At 51.9% G+C, this 22259-nt stretch overlaps 1 protein-coding gene across 3 annotated transcripts; it reads left to right on the top strand.

Moving 5' to 3' along the window:
- Positions 1 to 493: 493 nt before the first annotated feature.
- Positions 494 to 18971, top strand: ASB13 (ankyrin repeat and SOCS box containing 13). 3 transcript variants are annotated; one of them, XM_071734260.1, is made up of 7 exons: positions 494 to 638; positions 812 to 911; positions 5500 to 5687; positions 9380 to 9530; positions 11502 to 11636; positions 13671 to 13862; positions 16802 to 18971. In XM_071734260.1, the coding sequence occupies exons 2-7, from the start codon at positions 869 to 871 to the stop codon at positions 16927 to 16929; spliced, it is 837 nt and encodes a 278-aa protein (XP_071590361.1). In that variant the 5' UTR covers positions 494 to 638; positions 812 to 868; the 3' UTR covers positions 16930 to 18971. The 3 variants fall into 3 exon arrangements, with proteins under 3 accessions (XP_071590361.1, XP_071590362.1, XP_071590360.1); XM_071734261.1 differs by lacking the exon at positions 494 to 638 and having other exon boundaries at positions 725 to 911; positions 16802 to 16972; positions 18607 to 18971; XM_071734259.1 differs by lacking the exon at positions 494 to 638 and having other exon boundaries at positions 726 to 911.
- Positions 18972 to 22259: the final 3288 nt, after the last annotated feature.

Here is a 22259-nt window from a genome sequence, read left to right as displayed (position 1 = left end):
CACACCAGTACCCCAGTCCCTCCACACCAGTCCCCCCAGTTCCCCTCACACCAGTACCCACAGTTCTCCCCACACCAGTTCCCCCCAGTCCCCCACAGCCTCCCCAGTTCCCCTCACACCACACCAGTCCCCCCAGTTCCCCCAGTTCTCCCAGTTCTCCCAGTTCTCCCAGTTCCCGGGCACTACAACTCCCGGCAGCCGCTGGGCCGGGGCGGTTCCCGGGTCAGGTCCGGGGCGGAGCGGAGCTGCGGGGCCTCAGAGCCCGGGCCTGGTCCCTGGGCCTGATCCCTGGGCCCGATCCCGGGCCTGATCCTGCCCTGATCCCGGGCCTTATCCCAGACTGCTCCAGCCCAGATCCCGGCCCTGATCCCGGCCCTTCTCCAGCCCTGATCCCGGCCCTGATCCCGGCCAGATCCCGGCCCTGATCCCGGCCCTTCTTCAGCCCTGATCCCTCCCTGATCCCGGCTCTTCTCCAGCCCAGATCCCGGCCCTGATCCCGGCCAGATCCCGGCCCTGATCCCGGCCCTTCTCCAGCCCTGATCCCAGCCCAGATCCCGGCCCTGATCCCGGCCCTTCTCCAGCCCTGATCCCAGCCCAGATCCCGGCCCTGATCCCGGCCCTTCTCCAGCCCTGATCCCAGCCCTGATCCCTCCCTGATCCCGGCCCTTCTCCAGCCCTGATCCCGGCCCTTTTTCAGCCCAGATCCTCGCCCTGATCCCGCCCCTTTTCCAGCCCTGATCCCTCCCTGATCCCGTCCCTTTTCCAGCCCAGATCCCGTCCCTGATCCCGTCCCTTTTCCAGCCCTGCTCCCGGCCCAGATCCCGGCCCTGCTGTGCCGGCGCCGGGGTCGGGCTGAGTTCCCAGGGCCATGGAGAGTCCCGGGAGCGAAGGATCCCTGAGGGGAGAGATCGGTGGGTTTGGGGGGGACAAGGAGGGTTTGGGGATGGAAAGGGTGGGTTTGGGGTTGGCAGGATGGTTTTGGGGGGAACAGGGTGATTTGGGGGGTGGGCAGGATAGTTTTGAGGGACAGGGTGGTTTTTGGGGTGGGCAGGGTGGTTTTGGGGATTGGAAGGATGGTTTTGGGGTTGTCAGGATGGTCTGGGGGGAGACAGGATTGTTTTGGGGGGGACAGGATTGTTTTGGGTGTGGGTAACATGGTTTTGGGGATGGAAAGGATGGTTTTGGGGAGGCAGGGTGGTTTTGGGGATAGGAAAGATGGTTTTCGGGGGACAGGGTTGTTTTGGGGATGGAGAGGGTGGTTTTGGGGCTGGCAGGATGGTTTTGGGGTTGGCAGGATGGTTTTGGGGGAGACAGGATTGTTTTGGGGGTGGGTAGGATGGTTTTGGGGAGGGAAAGGACTGTTTTGGGGAGGCAGGGTGGTTTTGGGGATAGGAAAGATGGTTTTGGGGGGACAGGGTTGTTTTGGGGGGAACAGGATTGTTTTGGGGATGGAAAGGGTGGTTTTGGGGTTGTCAGGATGGTTTGGGAGGGGACAGGATTGTTTTGGGGGTGGGCAGGGTGGTTTTGGGGTTGGCAGGTTGGTTTTGGGGAAGACAGGATTGGTTTTGGGGAGACAGGATTGTTTTGGGGATAGGAAAGATGGTTTGGGGTGACAGGGTGGTTTTGGGGGGGACAGGATTGTTTTGGGGGTGGAGAGGATGGTTTGGGGGGGGCAGGATGGTTTTGGGGGAGACAGGATTGTTTTGGGGGTGGGCAGGATGGTTTTGGGGTTGGCAGGGTAGTTTGGGGGGGACAGGGTGATTTGGGGGGTGGGTAGGATAGTTTTGAGGGTGACAGGATTGTTTTGGGGGTGGGCAGGGTGGTTTTGGGGTTGGCAGGTTGGTTTTGGAGAAGACAGGATTGGTTTGGGGGGGACAGGATTGTTTTGGGGGTGGGCAGGATGGTTTTGGGGTTGGCAGGATGGTTTTGGGGGGGACAGGATTGTTTTGGGGGGACAGGGTGATTTTGGGGATAGAAAGGATGGTTTGGGGGGTGGGCAGAATTGTTTTGAGGGGGACAGGATTGTTTTGGGGGACAGGGTGATTTTGGGGCAGGATGGTTTTGGAATGGAAAGGGTGGTTGAGGGGTGGGAAGGATGGTTTTGGGGGGGACAGGGTGATTTGGGGGGTGTACAGGATAGTTTTGGGGGGACAGGATTGTTTTGGGGGTGGGCAGGGTGGTATTGGGGATAGGAAGGATGGTTTGGGGGCACAGGATAGTTTAGGGGGTGGTCAGAGTGGTTTTCAGGGGGACAGGATTGTTTTGGGGGTGGGTAGGATGGTTTTGGGGATGGAAAGGATGGTTGAGGGGTGGGAAGGATGATTTAGGGGTGGACAAGATGGTTTGGGGGGACAGGGTGGTTTTGGGGGTGGTCAGGGTGGTTTGAGGGGTGGTCAGGATGGTTTTTTGGGGGGCAGGGTGGTTTTGGGGATGGGCAGGAGGTTTGGGGGATAGGCAGGATGGTTGAGGGGTGGGAAGGATGATTTAGGGGTGGACAGGATGGTTTTGTGGGGGGCGGGTGGTTTTTGGGGATGGGAAGGGTGGTTTTGGGGTTGGCAGGATGGTTTGGGGGGACAGGATAGTTTTTTGGGGGGACAGTGTGGTTTAGGGGGTGGTCAGGGTGGTTTGGGGGGGACAGGCTTGTTTTTTGGGGGGGCAGTCTGGTTTTGGGGATTGGAAGGATGGTTTTGGGGCCCCAGGATGGTTTTGGGGATGAGCAGGATGGTTTTGGGGCAGGCAGGGTGGGTTTGGGGTGGGTAGGGTGTTTTTTGGGGGTGGTGAGTGACCTCTCCCAAGGAAGGGGATAAGAGGAAGGTGAGACCAGTCTCAGGGGGGGCCCTTCCTGCTTCTGGGGATTGGGAATTCTCCTGGATCCTCCACGAGCTGTCCTGGATCTGTGATCTGAAGAGGACTGGGGAGCTGGAGGGATCCCTTGGAAGGAGATGGTGGGTGGGAGCTGAGCAGCACCCTGGAGAACCCAAACCTCCAGTCACCTGCTGGGTGACCTCACCTGGGGGTGCCAGAGCTGCTGAGAAATCCATCCTGTCCCTCCCAAAAACCTACAGGCATTTCCAGGGAATTTCTCCTGGTTGGGATGCTCCCTGGTGGCATCAGGAACCAGGGGCATCCCCCTGGGGTGGGTTTGAGCAGTGCTGTGGCCCAGATTTAGGAAGCTTGGTCCCAGCTGCCATCTCCCCTCCTGCTCCATAACCTCTGGAGGTTTCCAGGATTGTGGAAGCCCCATCCTTAGGGAGTGCTGGTGGCTCTCAGGTCAACATTCATGGAATCATAGAATCCTAGAATTGTCTGGGTTGGAAGGGACCTCAGAGCTCATCAAGTCCAACCCTTGATCCACTCCCACTGCAGTTCCCAGCCCATGGCACTGAGTGCCACATCCAGGCTCTTTGGAAATATCTCCAGGGATGGAGAATCCACCCCTTCCCTGGGCAGCCCATTGCAATGGCTGATCACCCTCTGGGTAAAGAAATTCTTTCTAATGTCCAACCTAAACCTCCCCTGGCACAACTTGAGACCTCTTGTGCCCTCTTGTCTTGCTGAGAGTTGCCTGGGAAAAGAGCCCAACCCCCCCCTGGCTCCAACCTCCTTTCAGGGAGTTGGAGAGAGTGATGAGGTCTCCCCTGAGCCTCCTCTTCTCCAGCCTCAACACCCCCAGCTCCCTCAGCCTCTCCTCAGAGGATCTGTGCTGGATCCCTTCCCCAGCCCAGTTGCCTCCTTTGGACCTGCTCCAGCACCTCAATCTCCTTCCTGAGCTGAGGGGCCCAGAACTGGACACAGGACTCAAGCTGTGGCCTCCCCAGAGCTGAGCACAGGGGCAGAATCCCTTCCCTGGACCTGCTGGCCACGCTGTTCCTGAGCCAGCCCAGGATGCCATTGGCCTTCTTGGCCACCTGGGCACACTGCTGCCTCCTCTTCAGCTTCCTGGCAATCCAGACTCCCAGGTCTCTCTCTGGCTGCTCTCCAACCTTCCGCCTAAGGAATTGTGTAGAAGGAAGAAGGGAATTTGAGGAGCTTGTGGTTTGCAGGTTTGACAAGGGCAAAGCTTTTCCAGGGCTTGAAACTGGAAGAGGAAACATTTGGATGAGGTGTAAGGAAGAAATTCTTTGCTGTCAGGGTGCTGAGACCCTGGTCCAGGTTGCCCAGAGAAGCTGTGACTGCCTCATCCCTGGGAATATTCCAGCTGAGGTTGGGATGGGACTTGGAGCACCCTGGGCTGGTGGGAGGTGTCCCTGCCCATGGCAGGAAGGAGATGAGCTTTAAAACCCTTCCCAACCCAAACCATTCCATGGTTCTGTGATTTTTCATGCTGAAATGAAACCATGCAGAGCTCCTCTTTAACTTTTGCTCCCTTGGAAGCAAAGGAGAAGGAATTGTTGGATAGTGCTGGAAAGCTGGAGCCAGGCTTGCCCTGTGGATGCTCAGTCAAGGTGTTGGTGCTAAGGTCTGGGTTGCTGGAGCTCCATCAGCTTTTTTGGGAACACTGGTCCAGGTTGTCCAGAAAAGCTGTGGCTGCCTCATCCCTGGGAATATTCCAGCTGAGGTTGGGATGGGGCTTGGAGCACCCTGGGCTGGTGGGAGGTGTCCCTGCCCATGGCAGGAAGGAGATGAGCTTTAAAAGCCCTTCCCAACCCAAACCATTCCATGGTTCTGTGATTTTTCATGCTGAAATGAAACCATGCAGAGCTCCTCTTTAACTTTTGCTCCCTTGGAAGCAGAACAGAGATGAAAAGAGTTGGAATTGTTGGATAGTGCTGGAAAGCTGGAGCCAGGCTTGCCCTGTGGATGCTCAGTCAGGGTGTTGGTGCTGAAAACTGGGTTGTTGGAGCTCCATCAGCTTTTTGGGAAGGTGGTTTTAAGGAGTCCTGAGTTGCTCTCTGGAAGTGTCCCCTTTCCAGGGATTTTAGATGGATCCAGGAGGGAAAGTTCTCCTCATGCTGAGCAGTTCAGAGCTTGGGGGGATGAATTTGGGCCCCCTGAGTGCATGGTTAAAGCATGGATTGGTTTGTACTGGGATAAACTTTTGGGCAAATACTTCCAGAGGAGGTTTAGATTGTATAAAGGAAAATTTTCCTTTAAATGCTCAAGTATTGGGCCAGGTTTCCCAGGCTAGTGGTGGAGTCCTTATCCCTGGAGGTGTTAAAAAAAAATGTGGACATGGCACTTGAGGACATGGATTAATTGATATGGTGCTGGTGGGTTGATGGTTGGACTTGATGCTCTTAGGGGATCTGTCCCAACTCTAACAACTCCATCCAGCACTTCAGAAACCTCGAGGCAACCCAGCATTAGGAACAATCCCTGAGAGGGGGAACCCCCCAGCAATAAACACCCAAAAAATCCCATTCTGAGGAGGAAAACCTGAGGAACAATCTGCTTCCCAGCTCTCTCTTCCGCAGCTGCTTTCCTCCAGCCTGGCAGATTGTTGGCTCCACTTGTGTAGGGTTTTTTTCTGACTTAATCTCTTGGTTCTTTCCTCTCTAGGCTTCTGGGCTGACCGAACCCCAGTTCATGAAGCAGCCAGGAGGGGAGAAATCCTGCAGCTGCAGCAGCTGATAGAGAACGGAGCTTGTGTCAACGCCGTCACCTACGACTCCATCACCCCCTTGCACGAGGCCAGCCTGAGGGGACAGACCCAGTGTGTCAAACTCCTGCTGGCTGCAGGGGCCCAGGTGGGTGTTTGGGTGGGATCCAGGCTGAGGACCTTGGTGTCTGGAGTTATTTCCAGCCTCTGGATTCTCTCCCATGGAGTTTTAGGCTCTTGGTTGTCACTCCGGGGTTCCTTGAGGGTGGCAAAGGCTTTCAGAAGGTGTTTGAGCTTCAGGAGGGTGTCAGCATCTGCCTGGAAGTATTTCTGTCTCTCTCCCTCTCTCTTCACTGACTTGAGAGTCCAGACTGGCTAAAAATCTAGTTTTGAAGAATCAGAGAATGGTTTGGGGTTGGAAAGAAACTTCAACATCATCCAGTCCCAACCCCTGTCCATGGGCAGGGACACCTCCCACCAGCCCAGGGGGCTCCAAGCCCCATCCAACCTGACCTGAGACACTGCCAGGGATGGGGCAGCCACAACTTCTGGGGGCAACCTGGGCACCCAGGGGCTCAGCACCCTCACCCCAAACAATTTCTCCCTCCCTCCCTGCCCAAGAAACAGAATCCTGGAATGGGTTGGGTTGGAAGAGAACTGAAAGCTCAGCTCATTCCAACCCCCCTGCCATGGGCAGGGACACCTCCCTCCCAGATTGCTCCAAGCCCCATCCAACCTGGCTTTGAACACTGCCAGGGATGGGGCAGAGACTCTTTTCCTGGGCAACCTGGTTCTAAAGCTCAGCACCCTCACCCCAAACAATTTCTCCCTCCCTCCCTCCCTCCCTGCCCAAGATCTCCTCTCCATCTCCCCTCTCCCAGCTGGAAACCCTTCCCCCTCGCAGGGTCCCATCCCTCCAGGCCCTTGTCCCAAGTCCCTCCCCAGCTTTCCTGGAGCCCCTTCAGGCACTGGAAGGTGCTCTAAGGTCTCCCCATGGGATCCTTCTCTTCTCCAGCCTCAACACCCCCAACTCTCTCAGCCTGGCTCCAGAGCAGAGCTGCTCCAGCCCTCCCAGCAGCTCCAGGGCTTCCTCTGTTCTGGCTCCAACACCTCCATGGCTCCAAGGATCTGTAGCTGGGCTGAATCAAGAGACCAGAAGGGGAGGAGGGGACACATAGCTTCCAGAGAAGATTTGTGTTTATCCTTTTTGCTTTTTCTTCTATTTATCTAATTTTATTATGGAAAGAAAAATCATCTAAACAGAGTCTTTGGCTATAGCTGGTGGCAGCTGCCTTCAGGAGCTTGTGACTTCTCACACCCTTCTCATGTCTGTCCTCAGAATAAATCCTCATCACCAGGGAGGATGTGGCTGCTCCCTCCCTAGAAGAATACAAGGTCAGGTTGGATGGGGCTTGGAGCCCCCTGGGCTGGGGGGAGGTGTCCCTGCCCATGCAAGGGGGTGGGTCTGGGTGATCTTTGAGGTCCCTTCCAACCCAAACTGTACATTTTTGTGTCTGTCATGCTGTGGTGTGGAGCCTGTGTGTGCTCCATGTGCCTTCTTGGCTTGGCTGAGTCTTCTGATGAAGCTTTGCAGTGAAGCAGACAAGGGAGGGGGTTGTGTTACTCAGCCATAACCCTTGTAACCTTCAGGAGGAAAGGGATAGAAAAATAAAATGATGGAAATAACAGCCTGAAGTTGTGACATTGATCACAGAATCCCAGAATGGGTGAGGTGGGAAGGGAGCTCAGAGCTCATCTCCTCCAAGCTCCATGCCCAGGGACACCTCTCACCCAGCCCAGGTTGCTCCAAGCCTCATCCAACCTGGCCTTGAACACCTCCAGGGAGGGGGCAGCCACAACTTCTCTGGGCAATCTGTTCCAGAGTCTCAGCACCCTCCTCCTGAAGAACTTCTTCCTCAGCTCCAGGCTGAACCTCTTCTCCTGCACTTTCAAACCATTTCCCCTTCTCCTAGCACTGGACACTCTTCTGAAAAGTCCCTCTGCAGCCTTCCTGGAGGTTCCCTTCAGGGATTGGGGGGCAGCTCTAAGGTCCCCCTGGAGTCTCAACACTCCCAGCTCCTCAGCCTCTCCTCATGGCAGAGCTGCTCCAGCCCCTGGATCATCTTTGTGGCCTCCTCTGGACTCATCCCAACAGATCCATGTTCTTCTTCTGCTGGGGACACCAGAATGGATGCAGGATTTATCAGAAAACAACTAAAATTAATGTCTGCCCTGAGGTGAAACCCTGCAGAGATGCAGCAGAGCTCTGTGAGCAGACAGAAGTTCAGAGGTTGAGCTCCCAAAAGTTCCTACCAGGAACTTCATGGAATCACAGAATCATCATCGTGGTTGGAAAGGACCCTGAAGACCCCACCAAGCCCAACCATGAGTCCTACACCACCTCAACCACTAAAAACCTCTTCCCATTTAATTTCATAGAATCATAGAATCATAGAATAGGCTGGGTTGGAAGGGACCTCAGAGATCATTGAGTCCAACCCTTGAACAACTACTGCCACAGTCACTAGACCATGGCACTGAGTGCCATATCGAGTCGCTTTTTAAATGTCTCCAGGGACGAAGAGTCCACCACCTCCCCAGGCAGCCCGTTCCAATGTCTGATCACCCTTTCCGTGAAAAAATTCTTTCTCATGTCCAACCTAAACCTCCCCTGGCACAACTTGAGACCTCTTGTGCCCTCTTGTCTTGCTGAGAGTTGCCTGGGAAAAGAGCCCAACCCCCCCCTGGCTCCAACCTCCTTTCAGGGAGTTGGAGAGAGTGATGAGGTCTCCCCTGAGCCTCCTCTTCTCCAGCCTCAACACCCCCAGCTCCCTCAGCCTCTCCTCAGAGGATCTGTGCTGGATCCCTTCCCCAGCCCAGTTGCCTCCTTTGGACCTGCTCCAGCACCTCAATCTCCTTCCTGAGCTGAGGGGCCCAGAACTGGACACAGGACTCAAGCTGTGGCCTCCCCAGGGCTGAGCACAGGGGCAGAATCCCTTCCCTGGACCTGCTGGCCACGCTGTTCCTGAGCCAGCCCAGGATGCCATTGGCCTTCTTGGCCACCTGGGCACACTGCTGGCTCCTCTTCAGCTTCCTGGCAATCCAGACTCCCAGCTCCCTTTCTGCCACTCTGTGCCCATCCTGGAGCTCCCCATGGGGTTCTTGTGGCCAAAGGGCAGGACCCGGCACTTGGAATGTTGAACCTCATCCCCTTGGGATCAGCCCAACTCTCCAGTCTGTCCAGGTCCCTCTGCAGAATCCTCCTGCCTTCCAGCTGATCCACACTTCTCCCCAGCTTGGTGTCATCAGCAAACTTGCTGATGATGGACTCAATCCCCTCATCCAAGTCATCAATGAAGATATTGAACAGGACTGGGCCCAGTACTGATCCCTGGGGGACACCGCTGGTGAGCGGCCGCCAACTGGAAGCAGCCCCATTCAGCACCACTCTCTGGGCCCAGCCCTCCAGCCAATTCTTAACCCAGTGCAGAGTTCAGGAACTCAACCTTCAGCCATTTCCTGCATCTTTGCAGCCAGGGAATTCACACTTTGTAAAGGAGGAGAATCTCCTCTCCTGATCTGCTGGCACCAAAACCTCCCACCTACAGAAAATCAACCACTCTGGACTCATTCCAACAGATCCATCTCCTTCACTTTTCATCCTGTGCCCACAGAGTGATGGCAGCACCTTGCTGCCACTACCAAGGAGCTCTTTCCCCAGCTCAGAATATTTCCAGGTTTTAAAGAAATAAAAAATACCAGGAAGGGGGCATTGCCTCCTCCTGCAGCTTGCAGGTACCTCACTTGGTGGGTTTTTTTTTTCTTTTTCTTGCCTTGCAGGTGGATGCCAGGAACATTGATGGCAGCACTCCCCTCTGTGATGCCTGTGCCTCTGGCAGCATTGAGTGTGTGAAGGTCCTGCTGTCCCACGGGGCCAAGGTCAACCCTCCCCTCTACACTGCATCCCCCCTCCACGAAGCCTGCATGAATGGTAAGCCCCTGGGGTCTTATTTTGACATTGTTTGTCCAAAAAAACCCCACCAATCCAACCCCAACCCAACAAAAGCAGCTGCTGAGTATCTGGACTGGACCCTACGTTGGTGCTGCTCATCAGACCATTGCAGCTTGGAGATGTTTTCAGGTTTAGGTGGGCAGGGCTCCTGTTGAAGACAGAATATAAAGTGTTATTTGGGTGGAGAAAGCTCTCCCTGGCCTGGGGTGTTTTTATCTCACATGGCAGATGTGGGGTGGTTGGCAGAGACAGCACCAGGTTCTCAATGCCCCAGGAGAAAACCTTGAGCTGCAGCAGGGCTTGTGAGCAGAGGGCTGTTTGCTTTCCTTTCCTCTGGTCTAAGGTGAGATGGGATGAAGTCAAAGCTGGGGAGGGTCTTTATACAAAGGTGTGAGGTGATAGGATGAGGGGGAATGGTTTTAAGTTGAAAATGGGGAGATTGAGGTGAGATGGTAGCAGGAAAAGCTTTAGTGTGAGGGGGTGAAACCCTGGCACAGGTTGCCCAAGAGAATTTGGGGCTCCCCCATCCCTGGCAGTGTCTCAGGTCAGGTTGGATGGGGCTTGGAGCCCCCTGGGCTGGTGGGAGGTGTCCCTGCCCATGCAGGGGGTTGGGACTGGATGAGCTTTGAGGTCCCTTCCAACCCAAACTATTCTTTGATTCTTTGCTCTAAGAAATGAGACTGTCTTAACCAGGGGGTTCTGTTCCAGTCCCCTTCTGGTTCAGAGCTGCTGCTGGAGGCTCTCAGGTGGGAAGAAAGTGCCAGGGATTATTGGCAGTGCTGCTGCTTGTCCTGTTCCTGGTCCCTCTCATGGTATTTTTCAGCTTGTCCAGGGCATAAGAGAAAACTGCAGGGCCCACATGATGTCCCAGCTGCTGTGTCTCAGCCACTCTCTGCATTCCCTGTCCTCTATCCAAAACTCTTCTCCATGTTTGGGCCTGGAATAGGGAGCAGGAGGAAGCATCAGGGATGGCTGTGAGAGCAGCAGAGGCAGAGGGAGCAGCAGAGAGGTGCTGAAGTTTAATTCCTCCCTGAACTTCCACTTAGTTGGACTCAGTGGCAGGAAAACCTGGATGGGAGAGTGCCAGTGTCCCCATGAGATGATTGTGACCAAGTCTCTGAATCATTTTGTGCCTCAGTTTCCTCTTTTTTAAGATGTAATACCTCTTCTTTCCTCTCCTTCACTGTTTTTATTCTCTGCTGTCCTGGACAGAGTTTTCCTTCAAGCTGTGGGAGACAGGATTTTTGACAAACAGGTAGTGACTTAAATATTTAGCTGTGAGCTCTCACTTAGCTTTTTCCTCATTAAACCTTTTTCCTAAGGCTTGATAATGTAATTAACATTGGAAAAAGGAAAGCTGGAGTGGTCCTGAAGGTGATCAAACCCAGAGCAGTAGAACCAGCTCCACCACCCAGGTGCAAACTCTTGAATTTGGGTTTGTTTGACCTGAGTCCCTGCAAGATCTCTGAGCTCAGTGGCCAGCAGCTGTGGCTCAGCTTCTTGTGTCCTGCAGTCTGTTGTGTTGGTTCATCAGCATTTCTGGCTTGGAGCTGTCACCCCAAATATTAAAGAGGCTGTTTGGGGCTCAAGCTGATCTCAGCACCCCATGGGAATCATAGAATTGGTTTGGCTGGAGAAGACCTTCAAGATCATCAAGTCCAAACTTTAACCCAAGGCCACCACTGCCCCATGTCCCTCCATGGATCTTTCCTCCATCTGCTTTTAAAGTTCTCCAGGGATGGAGACTCCCCCCTACCCTGGGCATCCTGGGCCAGGTCCTGAAAACCCATTCAGGGAAGAAATTTTTCCCAATCTCCAACGTAAACCTCCTTTGGAGTAACTTGAGGCCATTTCCTTTTGTCCTATCACTTGGGAGAAGAAACCACCACCCACGTCCACTCCCATTTGAGCTGAATTTTTTCTTTTAACACAGATCTTCTCTTTTTAAAGGTAGCTCAGAGTGTGTGCAGCTCCTCATTGATGTTGGTGCAAACTTGGAGGCTCATGACTGTCACTTTGGGACACCCCTACACGTGGCTTGTGCCAGGGAGCATCTGGACTGTGTGAAGCTGCTGCTCAAGGCAGGTATGACAGCCCCAAGGTTAATGCTGAAGCAATTTTTTTCAGCTTCTGCCAGGTCAATATCCAGTTTTGTTGTTTCCTAAGAGCATTCAGAAGCCTCCAGCTCCTTTAAGTGAAGTTTTGACTTCCTCCCAGGAGTGGTATCTTCTGCTCTGCATGTGTTCAGCTCATAGCAGAGTTGTATGGTTTGGGATAAGTGTGAGGGAGGGTTGTCAGGGTTTGATGTTGCACAGAAAAACAGAGATGAAGTCACTTCATAGCTCAGAGAGAGCTGCTTAGTGTTAGGTCCAGAGGAGTTGGCTGGGTGTTCAAGTCAGTGTCGTGTGCTCCAGGTTTCACATCCCACTTCTCTTCCTGCTGACTTGGAGGGAGTTTGGAGTTGGGCTTCTTGTCTTTCTCTGTGCTTCCCAGGAGGAGATTTGGATTTGGATTTGGATTGATTTGGAGATTTGGATTGCCAGGAAGCTGAAGAGGAGGCAGCAGTGTGCCCAGGTGGCCAAGAAGGCCAATGGCATCCTGGGCTGGCTCAGGAACAGCGTGGCCAGCAGGTCCAGGGAAGGGATTCTGCCCCTGTGCTCAGCTCTGGGGAGGCCACAGCTTGAGTCCTGTGTCCAGTTCTGGGCCCCTCAGCTCAGGAAGGAGATTGAGGTGCTGGAGCAGGTCCAAAGGAGGCAACTGGGCTGGGGAAGGGATCCAGCACAGATCCTCTGAGGAGAGGCTGAGGGAGCTGGGGGTGTTGAGGCTGGAGAAGAGGAGGCTCAGGGGAGACCTCATCACTCTCTCCAACTCCCTGAAAGGAGGTTGGAGCCAGGGGGGGGTTGGGCTCTTTTCCCAGGCAACTCTCAGCAAGACAAGAGGGCACAAGAGGTCTCAAGTTGTGCCAGGGGAGGTTTAGGTTGGACATGAGAAAGAATTTCTTTCTGGAGAGGGTGATCAGGCATTGGAATGGGCTGCCCAGGGAAGGGGTGGATTCTCCATCCCTGGAGATATTTCCAAAGAGCCTGGATGTGGCACTCAGTGCCATGGGCTGGGAACTGCAGTGGGAGTGGATCAAGGGTTGGACTTGATGAGCTCTGAGGTCCCTTCCAACCCAGCCAATTCTATGATTCTATGATTCTATGATTTGACCCAGGAATTTTGTTTCATTGAGCATTGGTTGTCTAAAAATGACAAATCTAAGGTAGTTTGTTCCCAGCCTCTGCTCTGGACACCATTTAATTGATTCCCCCCAAATTCCAGTTTCTCCTTGTTAATTCCAAGGACAGATCAATATGATCACATATCTAAAAATCAGTTATCTGAATTCAGAATCTCACAATGGTTTGGGGTTGGAAGAGCCCTCAAAGATCCTGTAGTTCCAATCCCTTTTCCATAGGCACAGCTCCCACCAGACCAGGCTGCTGGGACCTGATGATTTTAAAGGTTTTCTCCAACCAAACCAATTCTGTGATTCAGAATCTCCCCCTCTGCTCAACAAAGCAGTTGATAAAATCCAAGTGGTTGTGGGGGGGGATGAGAAGAACCTTTTACTGCCAAAATTTCTTACCAAAAATAAATTATATCTAAAACTTGATCCTGCAGTGGTGTCTGCAGCATCTCCCAGGGCTGGGCTGTTTCTGTGAAAATAATTAACAAAGTGCTGGCTGCTTTTCTTGAGTGGGAATGACAAGGAGATGACTGGGAATGGCTTTTTGCTGGCTTTGAGTCATGGAATGTCAGGTTGGAAGGGACCTCAGGGATCATCTGGACAGCCCAGATTCAGGAAGCAATTCTGAACTTCACACTCAGCAGTTTATTTACCCAGTAGCACAGACTGCAATCCTTTCTCTGCAAGGAAAATAGAGAAAATCAGAGATAACTCATGCTTTGCCAGCAGCAAGAACTTGGCCAGCAGTTGGGTTTCCTGTTTGGGCTGCTTTGCTTGGCTCTTTTAACAGATTTTTTTTTGGTTTTTTTCTTCCTGCAATCAAACGTTCGGGTCAAGTGACCCGAAGTTTTGGCTTTCATGACTGAGTTTGTTTTCCTTCCTGGCTTCAGGGGCAAATGTCAATGCTGCCAAACTTCATGAGACAGCCCTTCACCATGCAGCCAAAGTGAAAAATGTGGATCTGGTGGAGATGCTGATTGAATTTGGAGGCAACATTTATGCAAGGGACAACAGAGGCAAGAAACCATCAGATTACACCTGGAGCAGCAGCCCTGCAGCAAAGTGCTTTGAGTACTATGAAAGTAAGTGAGGTATCCTCAGGAAGTTGGAGTTTGGTGGCTGCCAACTCCATCACATCACACCATGGCTCTCAGTCCACTTTGCTTTGGAGATCATCTCCCTGGGAAGGCACAAAGTTCTTGGTGGCAAGTGGCTACCAGGTGGCTGTAGCTTCATGGCACTGGGAGGATGGTCCAAATTAAGCTCTCTCAGTGGATTCAGGTCCCTCAGCAGTGTGAGTTTTGGTGCTTGGAGTCAGGCCAAGGCAATCACCCTCTTGAAAACTCATTTTATTTGGGGCAGGGAATGTGTTCTGCACCATCTGGCTGCTTTTGGAGGAGGCTTTTGACTGAGGTTTGAGGATGGCTTGAAGTCCATCTTTGTCTTGGTTATCCTTGGAGGTGCAATTCCCAGACCTTTCCAAGAATTTGCAGGCTACTGTTGCAGTAAATGATCCTAAATATCATGGAATGGTTTGGGTTGGAAAAAAACCTAAGAAGACCATTCAGTCCAACCTCCTGTCAAGAACAGGGACATCTTGCACTGGGACAGGTTGCTCCAGGCCTCATCCAACCTGGCTTTGGAAAATTCCAGGGATGGGACATCCACAGCTTCTTTGGGCAACCTGGGTACCTATTTTTTTAAGCATAAAACAGTTCTACAGTGAAAGAAAAATTTCTTCCTTACAGAAGAACAAAATATTTCCTGGCTTTGCAGCCTTCTGTGAGTGAGCACCTTACAGCCCCTTCTCCCTCTGACTTTTTTTTTCCTCTCCAAGTTTTTCCTCTCTTTTTAGAGAGCAGTTAAAAGTGCTGAGGATGCAGAGGTTGAATCTTATATGTGAATTATTAATATTATATATGTATATATATATATATTTCTTAATATCTCACCAGGGTTTGCTGCCTGCTAAACCCAGTGCTCAGACCTGCAGGTGCAACTGCTTTTCAACACAGGCTGTTGAAACACTGTTCACTTCAATAGTGCTTTTTTTTTTTTTTTTTTAATCCTGTTTGATTTCTATCATGAAATTCAGGACTAGATCCAGGATGAATGCAGATCCTGGAGGCTGCCTGGGCTCTGAGGGTGGGAATAGCAGCAAACTTAGGGCTGACCACTTCCAAATCCATGTGCCTGATCCCAACTCTGTGTCCATCCATGAAGGTCTGCACTCAGTGATGAGGCTCTGGGCTGCAAACTGGGGGCTGGATGGATTGGGAAAGGGATTGCTCTGTTCTTGTGACACCCCCTCCCCTGTGTCCAGCTCTGGGGTCCCCAGCAGCAGAAGGACACGGAGCTGTTGGAGCCAGTGCAGAGGAGGCCCTGGAGCTGCTGGGAGGGCTGGAGCAGCTCTGCTCTGGAGCCAGGCTGAGAGAGTTGGGGGTGTTGAGGCTGGAGAAGAGAAGGATCCCATGGGGAGACCTTAGAGCACCTTCCAGTGCCTGAAGGGGCTCCAGGAAAGCTGGGGAGGGACTTGGGACAAGGGCCTGGAGGGATGGGACCCTGCGAGGGGGAAGGGTTTCCAGCTGGGAGAGGGGAGATGGAGAGGAGATCTTGGGCAGGGAGGGAGGGAGGGAGGGAGGGAGGGAGGGAGGGAGGGAGGGAGGAATTGTTTGGGGTGAGGGTGCTGAGCTTTAGAACCAGGTTGCCCAGGAAAAGAGTCTCTGCCCCACTGATCCCTGGCAGTGTTCAAAGCCAGGTTGGATGGGGCTTGGAGCAATCTGGGAGGGAGGTGTCCCTGCCCATGGCAGGGGGGTTGGAATGAGCTGAGCTTTCAGTTCTCTTCCAACCCAAACCATTCCAGGATTCTGTTTCTTGGGCAGGGAGGGAGGGAGAAATTCTTTGGGGTGAGGGTGCTGAGAGCCTGGAAGAGGTTTCCTGGAGAAGTTGTGGCTGCCCCATCCCTGGCAGTGTCTCAGGTCAGGTTTGATGGGGCTTGGAGCCCCCTGGGCTGGTGGGAGGTGTCCCTGCCCATGCAGGGGCTTGGGACTGGATGAGCTTTGAGGTCCCTTCCAACCCAAACCATTCCAGGATTCTATGAAAATATGGTTTTGGGGTCTATCTCCAAGTGAGATATAAAAGCCCCAAGTGCTGTTCCAGGGAGTGTTTCAGAGCTGCACAACCCAGGGGCATTTGGATCTCCTTGCATCCAGTGTCCATCAGGATGCCCAAAGATGGGAGAACTTCAGTCCTTCCATCAGCTGATTTAACTGAGCCACTTGGGGGGTTCTGACCCTGCAGAAGGGGACAGGGCTGAAAGGACCCAGATGACAGAAAAGTGACCCAAGCACAGCCCTGACACAGATTATCCTGGGGATAAATTTCCCAGGATTGCTGTGGCTGCCCCATCCCTGGCAGTGTCTCAGGTCAGGTTGGATGGGGCTTGGAGCCCCCTGGGCTGGTGGGAGGTGTCCCTGGATTGTTCAGTTGGAACTGGATGATCTTGAAGTTTCTTTCCAACCCAACCCAATCCATGATTCTATGGATTTTCCTGGTGATCTCAGCAGAATGCTGAGTGCAAGGGGTTCCTGCAATCCTTGCTGGAGACACGGAGCAGCAGGGAAGTGTTGGGAATAGGTTTGGATCCTGCAGAGCAGCATTGCTGAGGCTCCAAACAAAACATCCTCACTAATGGAAACTGGGAAGCCTTGTGCAGCCCCAGTGGATCAGAGCAGCCCCAGTGGGCACCTCTTGGTGTCAGGGGATGCAGGCAAGGAAGGGAGCATGGGAGGAGGTCTTCCTGGTGGGATTTTCTTTGGGATGTGAGAACAAATCCATGGCTCTGCAGTGCCTTCCTGGCTGGGGCTGGAGCTTGAATATTTCTCTAAGCAGCCCCAACCTGGCTGTCCTGGCATGGGGGTGATGCCAGGGCTGTCACCTTTCTTGGGTGGGCTGTGCTGCCCAGGCTGGATCTGCTCTGACTGGTTCTGCCCTGACTTTGGCTCCTCTTTTCTCCTTTTAGAAACTCCTCTGAGTTTGTCACAGCTCTGCAGGGTGACAGTGAGGAAAGCAGCTGGGCAGCGAGCACTGGAGAAGATTTCCAAGCTCAATATTCCTCCAAGATTGATCCAGTACCTGTCCTACAACTGAAGGTGGCCAAGAAGGACAATACCTTTAGCTCCTGCAGTAGGAAGTATCTGTTTCTTTCTCTTCTACCTCCCCCCACCCCTTGCCAAACCTTAAGAAGTTCATTTTAATTTAAGCAAACTGGTGTAAATAGTATTTATGAGGCAGCATCTCACAGCCCTTCCTCTTCTCCTTGGGTAAGGAAGCTCAGGCAAGGTGTAGCAACAGCTGGGTGTTGTCACCTCTCCTGGGGTGACCTGCTGGGGCTCCAGGCTGTAGCACTTGTTCTTCCAAGAGGATGAATTTTGCCTCCTTTGACCTCTCTCTCTGACCTGAAGGCATCTCCTGATGATCTCTCCAGGCTCCCTTTGCAGTCAGTGAAGGGAAAGAAGAGACTTGTGGAGCAGAATTTCCTCTGGCCTCTTCTAATGCTGGGATGACACAGGATCCTCCAGGAAGGTTTTGTCTCCTCTGACTGCAAAGGGATTTAGAGGTGATGGATTGGATTTGGATGCCTGTGTCCCTACAGTGGGAGCTCTGGATCCCACCCCTGCTTTAATCACTCAAGTGACAACTGTCTCATGCCAAGGGACAAAGCTTGAGAGGCCTGTGTGCTCTAGCTGGAGGCAGAATTAAGTCCCCAGCAAGCTCAGGACTCTAATTAGAGGCACTGCAGCTGGTGTCTGCCTTTCCATGGGTATCAGCAGCCTTTGGCTTGACACCAGCAGAGAGGACAAATTGCTGCCAGCTCAGGGTTGGCTTTGCCCATTGCTCCTTCCTTTCTGAAGCTGAACCTTTAGGCTATCCCCACCTCTCATTTTTTCAGCCCAAGCAAGAAGCAGGTCCCTCTGCTGCTTCCCTCCAGGTGGCTGGTCCCCAAATCTTTTATTTCTCCACTTGCTCTGAGCCACCCCTGGCCACAACCTTGGATTTCTGTGCAAGAAGTAGTGGTGGAGCTGCTGCCTGAAGCACCACGAGGTCCTGTCCCTTGTGGAGCAGCTCCTCATGCTGGACACCCACCCCTAAAAGGCAGTGGGAAGGTTGGGTTCTGGTTTTTTGAGGTTTTTAAGGTTTTATTTTTCCCCCTTTGGAGTTCCTCTCTCTCAGTCTTGGAGCCTCTTCAGAGGTTGGCAATGGGATCCCAACCCATTGGGGCAACCTTCCAGGTGAGCCCTTAAAGTGTTTTCTGAAGGTAATAACCTGGAATAAAACTGGAATTCCTGGAATTCCAAGCTGGAATGGAGGGGTTGGAGCTCCCCCATGGCAAGTCTGGAAGAAATTCCTCCTCTGAATGATGGCAAATGTTACAAAATCTGCTGACTCCAGGCTCTCAGCATCCATCCTGCTGTCAGCTCCTGCTTGAGAGCAAGTGGTGACTTCTTGGCTCCCTGCAAGACCCCTCCTGGGGCTCAGCCTCAGGAAGGAGGGGGAAAAAAATAAAGGTTAAAGAGCTGAGGTGGAACTGAATGCACTTTAATGGTGACCAGCAAACCACTTTGGATTTTAATTTTTAGATAGGTTTGTGTGTGTGTGTGTGTCCCACCCCTTTGTTGTTTTGTTGTGTGGGGTTTTTTTTTTTGGGTTTGGTTTGTTTCTTTTTTTTTTTTTTTTTTTTGCTGTATCCTCTAGGATGGAAAGATTTTTGAGATCCTGCTCTTTGGGGGATTGTCTCTTTTTTCATTCTGCTTTCTGTGTTTCAAGTATCAGAAATGTGAAATTGCCAAGAAGCTCAGGGAAGCCCTAGAGATGTTTCCTGTGGGGATCCATTCCTGGGATTTGAGAGGATGAAGGTTTTGTATTGTCTCCTTCCAGGAAAGTTTCCAACCTGCTTGTCCTTACAGATAAATAAATACATGTTAGGAGAGTGCACCCTGCCTACCCTGGGGTGCAAACAACCTTCCCTTTTTGGTTCAAATCCAAATCCCTGATTCAGTTGCTTTTTTTTTTGTTTTGTTTTGTTTTAATGTTGCCTAAGCTGGTGAAAGAATAAAATGGGGAAATCCAAAGTTTCCAATGTAAAAACAAAAGACTCCTTGAACCAACTGAGAATAAAATTTCAAGTTCCTTATTATGTCCTCTTTATTTATTTTTTTTTTTTTTCCTCTCTCTTTCTCAGTCGCCTCTCTGGTAGGTCCTAAATTAAATATATTAAATATAATTTAAATTTTAAATGTTAAATTTAATTTTTTAGAAAATAAATTAAATATAAATTAAACATGTTAAATATATATATTTTTAATCTCTTTTTGAGAGTTCCTACTGATCAATCTGTGCTTTCAGGAGGGACTCAATGAGAGAGCTGAGCATCTCCTCTTTGGTGGAGCCACCATCCCAGGAGGTATTTGAAGGGTTTGTGACCTGGTCCTTAGGGACAGGGCTCAGTGCTGAGCTTGGAGTGTTGCTCAAAGGTTGGACTGGATCATCCTGAATCCTTTTCCAACCAAAGACATCCTGTGATTCTGGAATAATCACCCTCACCCTGCAGCATCATGGCCACATCTGGAGGAAAAAGGGCTCCAGGAAAGTCCTTTGAGAGCCAACAAAGTAGAAAACAACACTCAGGTCCCTCCTGGGAGTGCTGTGGCTCTTGGTGGGTGTTGACTTTTGGGTTTTTCTGGTGAGATTTGAAGCTTTTTCATCTTCTTTCCAACCCGTTTTGTCCTCGTTTTTTTTGTTTTTTTGTTTTTTTTTTAATCCTGCAGGGATTCCTCAGCTGGTGGTGAAGCATCTTCTGAGCTGTTGAGTCTGACAGCTCAAGAGTAAAGGCAGAGCAGATCCCAAAATTAAACTGGTAGGATGTTTTGGCTTCCCTGGACACCTCAGACACCTTTTTTGTGGCATTTTGCAGTTACTGCAGGAGCAGCAGTAGGGCTGTAGCCTGGGCAGCTGGGACCCAACTGCAGCCATCTCACATTCAGGTGAAAATGAGAAGCTTTGAAGCCAACACTGCCCTAACAGGGCTTGGAGGCTGCTCTGGGAGTCAGATTTGGGTGATGGTTTCTCCTCTCCTGGTGGATTGCTGAGGGTGCCACCTCTGCCTAATGCCAAGAGCCATGGGAGGTGGGTGGGGAGGCATCTCCAGCACAGATTCTGCAAACCCATCTCTCTGTCCCACTGGAGCTGAACCACCTGGGGATCACCCAGAAGACATCCCAGAGGCCCTGGATTCTCTGGGATGTGTGGGGTTTGGAATTAGATGATCATGAAGGTCCTTCCAGCCCAAACTGTTCTGTGATTCAGTAGCTCATTAAGCTGTAGCCACCTCTTCTTGCACCATCAGAGAGATGGGTCTCTCCTTCTTCTCCTTCTCCTTCTCCTTCTCCTTCTCCTTCTCCTTCTCCTTCTCCTTCTCCTTCTCCTTCTCCTTCTCCTTCTCCTTCTCCTTCTCCTTCTCCTTCTCCTTCTCCTTCTCCTTCTCCTTCTCCTTCTCCTTCTCCTTCTCCTTCTCCTCCTCCTCCTCCTCCTCCTCCTCCTCCTCCTCCTTTTTCTCCTCCTTTTTCTCCTCCTTTTCCTCCTCCTTTTCCTCCTTTTCCTCCTTTTCCTCCTCCTCCTCCTCCTCCTCCTCCTTCCTCCTTCCTCCTCCTCCTCCTCCTCCTCCTCCTCCTTCTTCTCTTCTCCTCCTCCTTCTCCTCGTCCTTGTCCTTGTCCTCCTCCTCCTCTTTCTTTCTCTTCCTCGTCCTCCTCATCCTTGTCTTCTTCTCCTTCTCCTCTTCTTCTCCTTCTCCTCCTTCTCTCTTTCCCTTTCTCTTTCTCCTCCTCCTTCTCTTCCTCTTCCTCTTCCTCCTTCTCCTTCTCCTTCTCCATCTCCTTGGGCTTCCCCAGAGATTCCTCCTCTGGCTGGTTTTGCAGTGGTTGTGTTTGTGTTTGGTGTAAGACAGAAAATCTCAAGAGGACTTTTATCTTCTGGAAGTTTTATGCAGCTCACTTGGGTGCTTTGGCCACCTGAACTTCTCCCTGTTGTGGGTTAAAAACCCTTGGAGAAGCCAAGCACCCAATCAACACTTGGTTTGTAGTTTGTTTTTCAGTGGCAGCTGAAGGATCTGTGGGTTTTTTAAGAGTTTTGGGGGTTGCTGGGAATGAAAGGAGCTGTTTGAGTCACAGATGTTACGAGCTGAAACTCTGCTTGGGTTCCACCCTCTGCTTCATTTCTTCTGGCAGCTCCTGGCCATTATTTCCCTTCCTTCACCCTTTCATCCAAACGTCAAATCAGGGCACAAATCCAACACAAACAACCCCAAACCCACCAGCCCAGTCTTGCTTTCACCCATCCCCTCCCCAAGCTCCCCAAACTCCTTGGATTTGGGGCCACCTCCCTTCTCCTGTGGGTTTTTCCTTCCTGCCCCACCACCTTTGCTGCATGGGGAGTGGGTTTGAAAGAACCCTGCTGCTTTGGGGAAGCCCAGGTGGGAACAGAGCTTTGCTTTCATCCCTAAAATTCATTTTCTGGCCAGCCAGACTTGCTCTTGGGTGCTGCTGGTTGCTTCTGGCTGAACTTCTGAAGATCCACTCAGGAGCAGGAGGGAGCTGGAGCAGCTTTAATCCAACCACGTGGATGCTTGGCCAGGAAAAACAAGGTGTGCCTGAAGCTGATGCCTTGGTGCAAAGCCTCATGGAGCTGAGGAATTAACTCCTTGTCATGCCAGCTTTCCCTGGATGAGGGGCAGAGGAACCTCTGAAGGAAAGATTTGTCCCCTTGGTTTGCAGCTCTCCAAGTCTTGGGGTGAAGAAGCAGCAGAGGAATGAAGACACCAAACACAAAGAGGGTTGTTTTTTTTTTTTTCCCCATTTTTAATATCTTCAGGGGACTTTGCAGAAGGGTGCAACCCCCTAACTGTAGCAAACAAAGACCTCAGTGTCCTCTGGAAGCTCCAGGTGAGTAACACAGTGGTTGCACCACCTTGAGAGCAAGTCTGAGCATGAGGTATCCTGGCTGCCTCTTGATTTAAAAAAAAAAAACACAACAACCAACCATGAGGTATCCTGGCTGCCTCTTGATTTAAAAAAAAAACACAACAACCAACCCAAAACCTGAGGGCCTGGAGTATTTACTGAGCTCTCACACCCTCTTCATCACTTCCCTCCTTTTTTTTCAGGGGAATGAGGGATCTTGCAGGCACTTGGCAAGAAGGTGATGCTGGTTCTGCACCTTTGGGTGGGTGGAAACCCAACTGGGGGGATCTCCTTTGACTTCAGTTTGCTTGAGGTCCATCCATGGGCAATTTGGAGGCTGGGGAACATCCTGGGGTTTTCTGGACCAGGGGCTGTTTGGAAATCAAGATTTTTAAGGCCAGAGTTGTTCTTAAACTCCAAGCCAGCACCTAAATCTGTAGCAAGGCAGCGAAGCTGAAGGGAGT

Source organism: Heliangelus exortis, chromosome 1 (genome assembly GCF_036169615.1).
Source record: "Heliangelus exortis chromosome 1, bHelExo1.hap1, whole genome shotgun sequence".
NCBI lineage: Eukaryota > Metazoa > Chordata > Aves > Apodiformes > Trochilidae > Heliangelus > Heliangelus exortis.
This window is presented reverse-complemented; position numbering and strand designations above follow the sequence as displayed.